Genomic DNA, 15,143 nt, shown 5'->3' on the forward strand with positions numbered 1-15,143 from the left:
TCTCACTGAAAAAAATTAATTTTTTCGACAGAATTATAGACGGATTCTCTTTTCCGTTTGTAATTTATGCTAATCTATTTTTTTTTGTTTTTCGACAAAAAAATCCCTCTGAAATTTTGTCTGTATTTCAGTGGGATAAAATCCGTCGGAAATATCCGTCTGTAATAACTAATTTTCTAGTAGTGTAAGACCCGATCATAAATGAGACTATATATAGTTGATAACTAAGGCCGAGATAAAATGAGGACTTGATTGTTGAATCGGTCAAATTTTATTATTGGGACAAATTTAAAATATTGAAAGACTTATTATTTTTTAGTGTAAATTTTAATAAGTTATTTATAAATTTAATAAGTAATTTATAGATTAAATATAAATTATTAGATCTTTTATCAACTTAATCTAATGCTTTAAATTTTATAGTGCATCAGATAAGTTTAAAAAATTTGGACTGATTTTAAATTGACCGTCTATTTAAAATGAACCTAATAATTTTGTGCATATTCGATGTACTACTATTTATAAATTATTAGATTTTATTAAATGAGCATCATATTAAAAAATATTATAAAAAAGAGTATTGATAGATTTTATAAATATAGAATATATTAATATGTACCTACATAAATATATTTTAATATAAAATATTTTAAAAATAACAAATATAATATTTTTTTAAAATAAATATAAAATATATAAATACATACAAAAATTATATTATTGTTTAATATGTACAAGCTATGCAAGACTAATTAATTAAGGCCCGACTCATGTGGTGTGGTAGATATATAGAGGCGGGGAGTGACTCTCCATTGTCAGCATCCACCAAACTCCTCACACACCCAGTCAAATACATCGTCTTTGAATATCGAAATTTATATAAAAATAATAAGATTACTTAACTATAAATAAACGTAATTAAGTACCACTAGTTAATAATTAACACGCAAACATTTTTAATTCGAGAGATCTAATTTCAACATGACATGGATATAATGGTAATAAAAAGCACGTGTGCCCAGCTACCTACTGCATGCACCTATTCGATGACATGCCCAAAACTAAGACATTTCTAACAAACCAAATCAAAGTCGATTGCCATAAATAAAAAAAAATAACAAATAAATACAATATAATCTACCAAACACAAAATATATACATACAGCACTATAAAAAATTAAAGAAATATACGACCAATCTGAGCCGCCATCCACAATATCATGAATTAAATAATACTAAAACTACACAAATATGTAAAATAAATTAATGATACAACACCATCAATCAAAGTCAAAGTAAAGCAATAAAACAAACAAGAAGTCAGAGAACATCGTTTGAGCCCGCTTTTTCTATGTATGGTCCATTTCGTCCATTCAATGCCACATATGCCCCTACTCTCATGCATATAAATATCCCCCTTCCCCCTGCCTAAGTCTTCACCAAAATCTCAAAGAACATAGCTAATAAGCTTTGCTATCCCAAACAACATAGCCAAGCTTTGCTATTCCAAAAAACACAGCTAAGAAAAGATGGTGTCTGCGAGTGACATCCGCAAGGTTCAAAGAGCAGAAGGCCCTGCAACCGTATTAGCGATTGGCACAGCAAATCCACCAAACTGTGTTGATCAGAGCACATATGCAGATTACTATTTTAGAGTAACCAATAGCGAGCACATGACCGACCTCAAGAAGAAATTTCAGCGCATTTGTATGTAGTTTTATTAAGTATTTCAGTTTTGTTTTATTTTAAATATTTATAAAAAAAATTCGTCGTTTTACATTTATATTAATTAATACATAATAATTAACATATTATACGATATATCATATTTACTGCATAATAATAATAATAATAATAATAATAACTATTTAATGATAAAATTATTTTTATAATTATAAGTTTGGATAAACAATTAAAATAGCATCTAAAGATTCAAATCACTACAAAAATAACTCAAAAGATTTACAAATGTGACAAAAAATAATAAAAATGGTGATAAACAATTTTTATATTTTACAAATAACTTGATGGATGTGAATTACATATTATTTCAGGTGAGAGAACACAGATCAAGAACAGACATATGTATTTAACGGAAGAAATACTCAAGGAGAATCCTAACATGTGCGCTTACAAAGCACCGTCCTTGGATGCAAGGGAAGACATGATGATTAGGGAGGTACCAAGGGTTGGAAAAGAGGCTGCAACTAAGGCAATCAAGGAATGGGGTCAGCCAATGTCTAAGATCACACATTTGATCTTCTGCACCACCAGCGGTGTTGCGTTGCCTGGCGTTGATTACGAACTCATCGTACTCTTAGGGCTCGACCCAAGCGTCAAGAGGTACATGATGTACCACCAAGGCTGCTTCGCTGGCGGGACTGTCCTTCGTTTGGCTAAGGACTTGGCTGAAAACAACAAGGATGCTCGTGTGCTTATTGTTTGTTCTGAAAATACTTCAGTCACTTTTCGTGGTCCTAGTGAGACAGACATGGATAGTCTTGTAGGGCAAGCATTGTTTGCCGATGGAGCTGCTGCGATTATCATTGGTTCTGATCCTGTTCCAGAGGTTGAGAATCCTCTCTTTGAGATTGTTTCAACTGATCAACAACTTGTCCCTAACAGCCATGGAGCCATCGGTGGTCTCCTTCGTGAAGTTGGACTTACCTTCTATCTTAACAAGAGTGTTCCGGATATTATTTCACAAAATATCAATGATGCACTCAGTAAAGCTTTTGATCCACTAGGTATATCTGATTATAACTCAATATTTTGGATTGCACATCCTGGTGGACGTGCAATTTTGGACCAAGTTGAAGAGAAGGTGAACTTGAAGCCAGAGAAGATGAAAGCCACCAGAGATGTGCTTAGCAATTATGGTAACATGTCAAGTGCATGTGTGTTCTTCATTATGGATTTGATGAGAAAGAAGTCACTTGAAGCAGGACTTAAAACCACCGGAGAAGGACTTGATTGGGGTGTGCTTTTCGGTTTTGGTCCTGGTCTCACTATTGAAACTGTTGTTCTTCGCAGTGTAGCCATATGATGCAGATATTATATCTTACTGCATACATGTGATTGTGTTACTTTTTAATAATTATCTTTTGCTTAAGAATAAGGTTTTGATTGTATTGTTAGCAGAGTGAAAACTTAGACAAAAATGTCTAACGTAATTCTTTTTGTGAAGATTTATTATTATCAACGTTTGTAACTATTAGTTAACAAATATATCAAATTTTTTTTCAATTGAGCAACATGATATATACTAATATTTGGTTTGTAATTTCATTTAAAAACAACTATAAGCGCCTTCGCATGAGGTTTCATTGAAGATAAAGTCAAGAAGTATTTGGTATGATAGTAGTACAAGGCTTGATGTATTATGTATAATTGTAATCTTTATATTATCGTGTGTTTGAACTTTGACATATATAATTATATAATAATGTTACTTTTATTGTCTAATTTTTAATACGTTGTTATCCAAGTTTGAATATAATAAATTTAATTTTATAGAAAAAGATTACTCATCATATCATCTTGTGTTGCTGTAAATACGGAACAAAATTCAATTTCTTATGATTGTATATTGTTCCAGTGATCCAGTCAAAGTTCGAGTTATAGACATTAAAGTAGCATATACAGAATACAGTTGCTGAAATACATTGAGAAAATAACGGATGTTTTTATAACCGTTGGTATTATTTTTTTAATAATGGAATACTAGACTCTATTTAAGAATTTATTATTGGTCAATAAATTGTTATATACACAAGACAAGATTCGAACCATCAACACTTTTTTAAACAGACTACCACTACAACAAAAACGGAGTCTAGCCACTAAATTTTAATCACGAACACTGAAACGTGATAAAAATAAATGAACGTGTCTTATATTTAGCACGAAACATGGTCACAGTGGCTAAAATTTAACATTTTACCACAAACAATATTTATCGTAGCCTTTCAATTTAAAGTTTATATTCCTCATTATTTTAGTAAAAGTGTTTTTTCTCTTCTCCTAAAAATAAAAATCAAATTATAACCTCTTCCCTTACTCCTTTCTGTTTGTTTTCCATGATCAATTTATAATATTTTTTTTTAAATATCCTAACATCAACACATATTTATGAAATTAAATGTAAAAATATAAAAAAATTAGATAAAACAAATAATTATAAAAATAAAAGTTATATTCTAATAATTAAGTTAATTATAAAGATAAAATTTATCTAACTAAGATAAAATAATTTGGATAGGTAATAAAAAATTAGTAATTTTTAAGTAAAAAAAATTTCAGTAAATTTTTTACAAAAAATAAATTATTTTATTATTTATTAAATTTAAATAATTGAAGATAAGTAAAAAAATTAGTTTTTTATTTATATAATTTAGTACTTACTACATATATTTGTGAGTACTGTACTCTTATTATATGTATAATTATTTTTTAAAAAATTATTTTATGAAATTATAAATTAAGTTTTTTATTTATACTATTATTTAATTAGAATATACTATTAATTATTTCTTTTATAATTATTATTGTAGATAAATATTAATTTTACTGTATGTTTTACTATGTTAGTATGTAAAGATAAATTAAATTTGTCAAATACAATAGCAAGTAATTAATATTTAGTACTAATTTTTTATTATATTATTTTTATTTTAATGAATCACTTTTTTATTCATAATATCCTTCGTTTTATTAGGTCACATTTTGTTTTACATAATTTTTTATTTAATTAGTTAATAATAAATAAATTAATTATTTTTATTTTATTTTAAATTTTTATTTATAATATTAATTACATTTTACTTTATATTATTGTAACAAAAATAAAAAATAAAAAATATACAAGCTCAAACTAACAAATCAAATTCTGAATTGGATTTAATCATTAAATAAAAATAAATGAATATCATTTTAAAATAAAATATTTTAAAATATATTATAGATAAAAGTTAAAACGTAAAAGGAGAAAAAAACTCTAATAAATCCCTAAATTGAAGGTATTGGGAATCCTTCTCCTTCTGCTTAACTTCAATCCCCTTTTTTTTGAATCCATCTTCTCATATCTGTTAGATTTCGATGATTCTTTGAGTTTGGTTATCTTCCTTCAACGACACTCAGGACATGCATTACTTCATTATTGCACAAATTGGACGGAGATTTGTGACAAACTCATATTTTCGTGGCAAGAATTGTATTCGGCTTTCACATCTTCGGAATTTTGATTTCCCACCAACAACACCCACCGTAACAAAGTTGGGCGCGATGAATATTTTTGGTATCGTTCCCACCATTTTCTCCCATTTTTTACTTAAATATCTTCCTTCTATTTTGGTTAAAAATTTTTAACTGTTCCCTCTAATTAATTTGGTGCAGCACAAAATCACACTGCCAGGGAATTGGGAAAATCTTTTATCAGGTAACACTTAACTATTATCCTTTCTTATCCTCTTTTAATTTCTGTGAGTATCATGTTTATTTATATTTTTGTGAATATCATGTTTATTTATATTCTGTAAATACAATTTCTGCAAGGATTATACTAAATTTTTTTCTTATACTTCTCGTTATTTTTGTAATTGTTGTTTCTGAGTTATTTGTTGTTATTAGGTTATTGGGTGTTTGCTCTTGTTAGGTTTTTGTTATTTAGTTCTTTTACATTAATGAAAAGAAAGATATGATATGTTACTACAATATCTTTTCCTTCATGTTTTTTGTGAAAATATATAGTATTAATTTATCTATTACTTATGTTTTTTTTCTACCGTTATGATGGTCATTTTATATTTGTTGAAGATTATAGTGCATGCTTGCTGGTTGAGGCTAGTTTTATTTGAAAATAACGTCAAATTTTAATTAAAGTGATAAAAACTACATATAGTATTTAAAACTTGAATAATTACATATAAAAAAATAAACGACAACCTTTAATTTGCATATTCAATTTTTAATGTTCAAACACATTTAAAATGCTATATCTACTTTTGTTTTTTTATTCATAGTGCATTTCGTAATATTCAGGTGATCAAAGATGGCAATTCTATCTGAGCATGTTCATACATCATTGCCCTAAATCCCACAATCTTGCAGCAAATCTTCAAATTGGATTGCTATGGAAGAAAGTGAGTTTCTTGAATGCTGTGGAAGCATCAAATTCGCTAAGGAAATGGCTTCTGCCTCTCCTTTCTCCTCGTTGCAACACGCACTCGATGTTGCCTCTGAGGTTTGGTTTAATAAGATCAATATCCATTCCTGGTTGGTGGCTCTCAATGCTCATACGAATATCTCTGAAAAAGCACCCTTCTATCGAGAATCCTACGATAGTGCTTCATCCACTAGTATGAATTCTACTCTTAAGGTTTTCCATGTTTGCCATTCTTTTTGCGTTTGGTTATTTAATTAAAAATAATCCTTTAAATGTTTCCTGGATTATGATTCATTTGAAACTTGTAGGAGATATATGCATTGAGCATGCAGTACTTTAAGAAAGATTCTGATTGGGATACTGATGTTATACTAATGGATTTGAAAGTAATTTTAAAAAATAATTTATTTGGCAAACAATATAAATAGCTGAATTTGAATCATTACATTTTCTTTGCAGATGAGTGTTAAAAACAAGCCGGCATGTGAGTTCCATTGGGCATGTCGAAAGCAATTCAATATCATAGAACGACATATTGCAAAGTTTTTTCAAAAGAGAGGATATGTTCGCTCTACAACTGAATCGCCAATAATCCAAACTGCTGTAAAAGACTTTGATCTGAACAAAAAGCTGTATCCTATAGATGATTTGGATCCTATTGCGCGTGACAAAGCTAGGCAATTTTGTGAAATATGGTATCCAGGAGAATACTATGTTTGATGTATTTTTTTTTGTTTTACTTTTGTTGAACATAACTATTCTGTTAAATTCCAGTTCTATCTAGGCTTAGTATCTTTGTTTAATGTTATTTTTCGGTTTCAATTGAACACATCTGTCTACTTAATTGATTATTATGACTCATCTGAAAAGTAAATTTTCCATTGTAAGAGTTAATATTCTTTCAAAAATAGCATTCTCGTCCTCTAAAATATTCATATACTAATGTGTCCAGTTAGCATGATTATTGCTATTTGTTCATACCCTGGCCCAATGTTAAGGGCCCAGATCCAACTAAAAGGCCCAATCCAATAAGATTAAGCCTAGCTAAGCACCGACCTTCACCTAAGAAGTCGGTGTTCACTACGACTTGCTCTAAAGAAGTCGGACATGAGATTAGCCGGCAGATAAGCACTCATTCAAATGAGTAACCGCTCCTAAAATCTCTCTAACCGCTTCATAAAGCCATATCTTAACCTCCCTAAGATAATGGGACGGTTAACATCCTAAAGATACGGCACTACTCCAACGGTGGTTATTGGCTCACCACTATAAATACACTGACACTCCTCAGGTATCTCTAAGCCCAATACTCTCTAGACCTGCTTACACTCTTGCTAACTTAGGCATCGGAGTATCTTTGCAGGTACCACCCCCCATTCACTCGTGAACACAAGTCGGACGGAGTCTCCCGAGTTACATTCTCTAGTGGAAACTTCCTCCTTCACAAGTTTGGGCCAGCCGACACCGTCCGTTCCATTAATCTCCGGTTACCCACCGTAACATTGGCGCCGTTGCCGGGGACCCGAGAGATCATCCATTGATGGCGGACAGATCCCACGAAGAAGGCCATGCGGAAACAGATTCCGAGCAAGAGAATCTAGACGCAGGTAATAACAATGTGGACTTAACCCTCCACCAAGAGGTTAACGATCAGCAGAGAGAAGGCACCTCCGGGGTAAAAAACCTGGAGGCAAACCCCTCAGACGAGCGAGAATCAGAAAAAGGTGGACCATCCCACATAACTGAACTAATGGGGTTAGTCCACAGCCGCCTGGAGCAGTTAGAACAAGAGCGGGAGCGACAAAAGGAAACGGAGAGGTATCTAAAAGAGGAGATGGAACGGGGAAAAGAGTTAGAAAGGAAACTCTCAAAGCTGGAATCTTCCCTCAAAAATCACAACTCCCGCGACGAACAAGAAGAGTCGCTCTTGGGTGAAGAGGATCCTTTCAGCGAGGACATAATGAGGGCAAAAGTTCCGAGAAACTTCAAAAGCCCGGATATGGACCTCTACGACGGAACCACGGATCCAAAGCATCACCTAAGCAACTTTAAAAGTCGGATGTACCTAGCTGATGCTTCCGACGCTACGCGATGCAAGGCCTTCCCGACCACTTTATCAAAAGCAGCGATGAAGTGGTTCGACAGCCTTCCCCCAAGATCGATCACCAGCTTTGAAGACCTCTCAAGGAAATTTTTGATGAGGTTCTCAATTCAGAAAGACAAGGTAAAACATGCGCCGAGCCTCCTGGGAATAAAACAGGAGGTCGGAGAGTCTTTGCGAGCCTACATGGAAAGGTTCAACAAAGCATGTTTGGAGATCCAAGACTTGCCCACAGAGGCAGTCATAATGGGGCTAGTCAATGGGCTCAGAGAAGGCCCCTTCTCACAGTCCATATCTAAAAGGCACCCCGTTTCTCTAAGTGATGTACAAGAGAGAGCTGAAAAGTACATCAATATGGAAGAAAACGCCAAGTTAAGAGACCTGAGCGGACGACCTGGACCCCCTCCCTCAGCAAAAGAGAAAGAAAGGGAAACCAAGAAAAGGGAAGAGCTCAGTCTCGAAAGGCCAAGAAAATATCACTCTTATACTCCCCTGAAAGTTTCTATAGTGGATGTATACAGAGAGATTTGCAACACTGAAAGGCTGCCACCCCCTAGACCCATTAAAAATAAAAAAGGGGGAAGCCGCAGCGACTACTGCGAGTACCATAAAATATATGGTCACTCCACTAACGACTGTTACGACCTCAAAAATGTGATAGAAAAGCTGGCTAGAGAAGGTCGGCTTGATAGATATCTCATAGAAAGGTCGGACGGTCACGGAAAGAGAAAGCGAGATGATATGGATAGAAGAGACCCACCACCGCAGACCCCAGAGAGACATATCCATATGATCTCAGGAGGATTTGCGGGAGGAGGACTCACCAAATCTTCTCGCAAAAGACATCTCAAAAGAGTCTACCAGGTCGGGGAAGAGTCACCCGACCTTCCTACCATTTCATTCACAAAAGAAGATGGGCAAGGAATAATCCCTGGACACGATGATCCAGTGGTAATAACTATGATCCTAGCAAATGCCCATCTCCACAGAACCCTAGTAGACCAAGGAAGCTCGGCGGACATTCTCTTCAAGCCTGCTTTCGACAAGCTAGGGTTAGATGAGAAAGAACTAAGAGCCTACCCCGACACCCTATATGGATTAGGAGACACGCCAATAAAACCACTAGGATTTTTACCCCTTCACACTACTTTTGGAAAAGGGGAAAAATCAAAAACTCTGAGTATAGACTTCATAGTCATCGATGTGGGGTCAGCTTATAATGCTCTAATCGGCAGAGCTACCCTCAATCGACTCGGAGCAGTGGTATCTACCCCTCACCTCTGCATGAAATTCCCGACCTCAGCAGGAATAGCAACGGTAAGGGGAGATCAAAAGCTAGCAAGGAAGTGCTACAACGAAAGCCTAAACCTAAGGGGAAAGGGCAAAGAAGTTAACACAATAGAGCTCGGCGGTGCAAAGGCCAGAGAAGAGCTGCGACCACAACCGGGAGGAAAAACCGAGGAGGTACAGGTTGGTGAAGAGGAAGGGAAAAACACTCATATAGGAGCCAACCTAGGGGAAACTCTAAAACAAGGGTTGACTAAGCTCCTAAGAGATAATTCCGACCTCTTCGCTTGGAAGGCCTCCGACATGTCAGGGATTGACCCCGAGCTCATGTCCCACAAGCTCTCGGTTTATCCAGGATCCCGACCTGTACAACAAAGAAGACGCAAGCTCGGCCCAGAACGAGCCCTAATAGTAGAAGAGCAAGTACAGGCGCTCCTGGAAGCCGGCTTTATTAGAGAGGTCAAGTACCCAACATGGCTAGCCAATGTAGTGCTAGTCAAAAAACAGAATGATAAATGGAGAATGTGCGTCGACTATACCGACCTAAATAAGGCATGTCCTAAGGACCCTTATCCCCTGCCAAGTATTGATACCCTAGTGGACTCCAGCTCGGGGTACCAATACTTGTCATTCATGGACGCCTACTCGGGATATAATCAAATCCCGATGTATGAGCCCGACCAGGAAAAAACATCATTCATCACGCCCCGAGCTAACTATTGCTACGTGGTCATGCCATTCGGATTAAAGAATGCAGGAGCCACATATCAAAGGTTGATGAATAAAGTGTTTTCCTCTCACCTGGGGACACTGATGGAAGTATACGTCGACGACATGCTAGTAAAAACCAAGAAAGAAGTCGACCTCTTATCCGACCTCTCACAAGTCTTTGACACCATAAGGCTGCATGGGATGAGACTAAATCCGGCAAAATGCGCCTTCGCGGTGGAGGCAGGAAAATTTCTAGGATTTATGCTAACACAAAGAGGGATTGAGGCCAATCCCGACAAATGTAGAGCCATCCTAGAAATGAAAAGTCCGACCTGTTTGAGAGAAGTCCAGCAGCTCAATGGCCGACTTGCAGCCCTCTCCAGATTCTTGGCAGGATCGGCGCTAAAATCCCTTCCATTATTCTCCTTATTAAGAAAGGGATGCCAATTCGAATGGACTCCGGAATGCGAGGAGGCGTTCCAAGAGTTCAAAAAGTTTCTAAGCCAACCTCCTATCTTAACCCGACCAGTACCAGGGAAAGACCTCGTTTTGTACTTATCCGTAGCAAACAGGGCTGTCTCGTCAGCCCTGATAAAAGAAGACGAGGTCGGACAGCACCCGGTCTATTTCATCAGTAAGGTCCTACAAGGCCCTGAACTAAGGTACCACAAACTTGAAAAGTTTGCCTACTCCTTAGTAATAGCATCACGAAGGCTACGACCTTACTTTCAGGCTCACACAATAAGAGTCCGCACAAACCAACCCATGAAGTAAATCCTCCAAAAGACGGACGTTGCAGGGAGAATGGTTCAATGGGCAATAGAGCTCTCCGAATTCGATCTAAAATATGAAACTCGGACAGCGATTAAAGCCCAATGTCTCGCCGACTTCGTAGCAGAATACGCAGGAGACCAAGAGGAAAAGCCGACTACATGGGAACTCTATGTAGACGGATCCTCCAACAAAACGGGAAGCGGCGCAGGCATAATATTGGTAGATGAAAGAGGAACCCAGATTGAAGTTTCTCTAAAATTTGAATTCCCAGCCTCAAATAATCAGGCAGAATATGAAGCCTTGATTGCTGGGCTAAAATTAGCAGAAGAAGTCGGTGCTACAAAGGTGATGATATACAGCGACTCGCAAGTGGTGACCTCCCAAATAAGTGGAGAGTATCAGGCAAAGGACCCAAACATGAAGAGGTACTTGGAAAAAACTTTGGAGCACCTTAGACGCTTTGCAGAAACCGAGGTCAAACACATAACTCGGGATCTAAACAGCAGAGCAGATGCCCTATCCAAGTTAGCAAGTACCAAACCAGGAGGGAACAATAGAAGCCTGATCCAAGAAACTCTCCAGGAACCCTCGGTGATAAAAGATAAGCAAGAGGTACTTGAAGTAGTCGGCTTAAACCTCGGATGGATGAATCCCTTAGTCGAATACTTGAAATTCGACATCCTCCCTAAGGAGGAAAAAGAAGCCAAAAGAATCCGAAGGGAAGCACAGCATTACACTTTGGTGAGAAATGTCCTTTATCGAAGAGGGATATCGACACCATTGTTAAAATGCGTACCGACCTCAAGAACCACCGAGGTGTTGGAAGAAGTACATAGTGGGATCTGCGAAAATCATCTCGGAGCAAGGTCACTAGCCAGAAAAGTAATCCGAGCTGGATTCTACTGGCCGACCTTGCAGAAAGATGCCACAGAATTTGTGAAAAAATGTCAACCGTGTCAGATGCATGCAAATTTCCACGTGGCTCCACCAGAAGAGCTCATTAGTATCACTTCTCCATGGCCATTCGCAAAATGGGGAATGGATTTGTTGGGTCCTTTTCCCCAAGCGCCAGGACAAGTCAAATACTTGATCGTGGGAATAGATTACTTCACAAAGTGGATAGAAGCAGAACCGCTGGCCACCATCACCGCTCAAAGAAGTTGGAGATTCCTCTACAAAAATATCATCACAAGATATGGGATACCTTACTCCATCACCACGGATAATGGAACCCAATTCACCGATGCTACCTTCAAAAGCTTAGTAGCCAGTATGAAAATCAAGCATCAGTTTACCTCAGTAGAGCACCCACAAGCCAACGGGCAAGCTGAGGCAGCTAACAAAGTCATACTGGCAGGACTAAAGAAGAGATTTCAAGAAGCAAAAGGAGCTTGGGCTGAAGAGCTCCCTCAAGTGCTATGGGCCTACAGGACAACACCCCAATCCGCCACGGGAGAAACACCTTTCCGACTAGTCTATGGCGTGGAAGCCATGATTCCAATAGAAATCAATGAGCAAAGCCCAAGGGTAATTCTCCATGACGAGGTCGGAAATATACAGGGACACAAAGAAGAGCTCGACTTGCTCCCCGAAGTCCGAGAAGGTGCCCAGATAAGAGAAGCTGCGCTGAAGCAAAGAATGACTACAAGGTACAACAAAAAAGTCATTCGAAGAACATTTGCTACAGATGATTTGTTCTTAATCAGAAACAATATTGGAGTCAACAAATCGGGAGAAGGAAAGCTCGCCGCAAATTGGAAGGGACCATACAAAGTCAATAAAGTTTTAGGAAAAGGTTATTATAAAGTAACCAACCTAAACGGCACTGAGCTACCAAGGTCGTGGCATGCTTGTAACATGAAAAGGTACTACAGTTAAAAGCGAACTCTACTCCCTGATGTACTCTTTTCCCAACTTCATGATTTTTTCCCAAAAGGGTTTTTTCTGGAGAAGGGTTTTTAACGAGGCATCATAGTAGAGACTAAGGGAAAATAGGCTATCAAGACCCTTAGTAGCAAAAGAAGGTACCTCCCCAATTAATAAAGATCTTTTTCATTCATAATATCTCTTATACTATCCTTCTTTATTTTTCTAAGTCTTTCTACGAAACGCGCCGACCTAAGCTCGACAAAACGTGAAAATCCCATGAACCGACCTAGATGGTCGTCAGGATAAAACGACGAGGTACAAGTCGGTGTAAAGAGGTTATATGAGTCGATCGTAAAAACTCGGAAACAAATCCGACTCTTAAGTCGGAACAATAGGCCGAGTAGGAAAGCTCGGGAACACTACGATCTATAAATCGGAGTGTAAAACCGAGTAGAAGAAAAACGCATCGCAAAAATAACCTAAGTCATAGGAACTCGCTAAAACGAAAGTTGAGTATGAGGGATAACAAAAGAGATAGGAAAACCTAGGAAGAAGTTTAAAGGATATCCCGAAAATCCTTAAACGAAAAACTCCGAAAAACAAACAAGCCAAAAAGAAAGGTTTTCAAGAAAAAGCCAAGGGGAATTCAGAAAAGTAGAAAAAGCATGCACGCACAAGGTAACTTAAACCCTTATCCAAAAAAGGGTACTTATTTTTCTAAACCCTTATTCAAAAAGGGCACTCGCCAAAATATTTTGTTAACGGCCTTAAAAGGCCAAAAGAAATTGTTCAAACTACACAACCAAGAACAAAATAAATAAAGAGTTTAAGAATGGGGGGCCCACAGGCCGGACCCCCAAATAGCCAAAAATCATTTCTTCATAGCAGACGGGTCACCACCACCAGAATCGGGAGGAGCACCAGAAGCATCCATGGGAGATGAAGGGATCGGAGGAACATCTGAAGAACTCGGAGCGTCCTTAGATCGTGGAGGGGACTCAATAATCCTCTACCCCCGAGTCTTCAATTCTGACTCGGAAACAACTACGGGGGCAGGAGGATCCACGATGGCACCATCAATAACAATTTTGTCAGGATGTAAAGGAGAAAGATCCAAGTCGGGAGCAATGACCCTGACTTGCTCCAAGAAAATCCTCCAAGACTCCTCGGCGCCATCAGCAATTGAGTCCTCCAACTCATCATATGCCTTCCGAGAGTTCAGCAGATCGTTCTTCACAGACACAAGGTCCTTGAATAAGCTTTGATAAGTGGCCTACGCCGTTTTCCTCAGCTCCACCTCCATGTTGTACTGGGCCTGCAAAGCCTTCCCCTTCTCCCGAAAGGTATCTCTCTCCTCCCTCAGCTTGGCAATTTCTTTCTTCAACTCTCCCTCATGCTCCTGATATGAGCGAAGCCTCCCCTCTAGCTCCTCGACCTTCGAGGTCGTCCCTAAAGAGCTGAGGGGAGCCTTCTCAAAGATATCCAAGAGCTTACCACAAACCCCCGCCGCCTTGAGACTCTCCTCGACCATAGTGGTAAGATGACCCCGAACAGATATATCATCCATGCCTATACGAACATGGGGATAGATATTCTTTCGGACAAACTCAAGGGCATCCGCCCTAACCTCAGAAGCACCAGACTCTAAAGTCTTGCGCTTCTTTGGATTGGGGGAAGGTCGGACGACGGGGAGCGACTGAGAAGGAGCTGAAGAAGAAATTACAATAGGCTTGGATAAAGTCCCAATGTTGCGAGGTGGAGGAGGAGGAGAGATAACCCTGGCGCCACCAGACCGAGCGCGTGACTTAGCTTTAGCCTCCTGGACCCTCTGAAAAGATTCTTGAGCATTTGTCTTTGCCATTTCTGGAAAAAGAAAACAATAGTTAAAAGTTGGGATGATCAGTTAACAAGTCGGAAATTTAGCAGACCAGAAAAAACTACCTAGCTGTGATTGGACAAAGGTCGGAGACCCTTGGAGAAATTTTTTAGTATCCAAATATGGGGCCCTCCCCCACACTTCTCGGAGGAACCCCACGACGGCAGCCTCTACCTCATCCAGGTCATCCAGACCATATTTCTCACAAGGGGAGGCCTCCAGCCAGTATAAAGGAAAGCGAGGAAAAGAATTATCATCCAGAAAAAAGGGGTGATGACCCTCTACAGCTTGCACTTTGAAAAAGAAATTTTTAAAGTCATGAAAAGATTCATCAAAAAGGGTAAAAATCCACCGACCTTGTA

At 37.9% G+C, this 15,143-nt stretch overlaps 2 protein-coding genes across 2 annotated transcripts; both read left to right on the forward strand.

The window, feature by feature from the left end:
* Positions 1-1,425: 1,425 nt before the first annotated feature.
* On the forward strand, positions 1,426-3,246 carry LOC130976184 (stilbene synthase 1-like). Its single transcript, XM_057900966.1, has 2 exons — positions 1,426-1,707; positions 2,055-3,246. Exons 1-2 carry the CDS (start codon positions 1,530-1,532, stop codon positions 3,044-3,046), a joined length of 1,170 nt encoding a protein of 389 aa, XP_057756949.1. The 5' UTR covers positions 1,426-1,529; the 3' UTR covers positions 3,047-3,246.
* Positions 3,247-6,130: 2,884 nt separating this feature from the next.
* On the forward strand, positions 6,131-6,883 carry LOC130974646 (uric acid degradation bifunctional protein TTL-like). The gene is made up of 3 exons (XM_057899507.1): positions 6,131-6,376; positions 6,472-6,549; positions 6,623-6,883. The coding sequence occupies exons 1-3, from the start codon at positions 6,131-6,133 to the stop codon at positions 6,881-6,883; spliced, it is 585 nt and encodes a 194-aa protein (XP_057755490.1).
* The last annotated feature ends 8,260 nt before the right edge of the window (positions 6,884-15,143 follow it).

Source organism: Arachis stenosperma, chromosome 4, assembly GCF_014773155.1.
Source record: "Arachis stenosperma cultivar V10309 chromosome 4, arast.V10309.gnm1.PFL2, whole genome shotgun sequence".
In the NCBI taxonomy this organism is placed as follows: domain Eukaryota; kingdom Viridiplantae; phylum Streptophyta; class Magnoliopsida; order Fabales; family Fabaceae; genus Arachis; species Arachis stenosperma.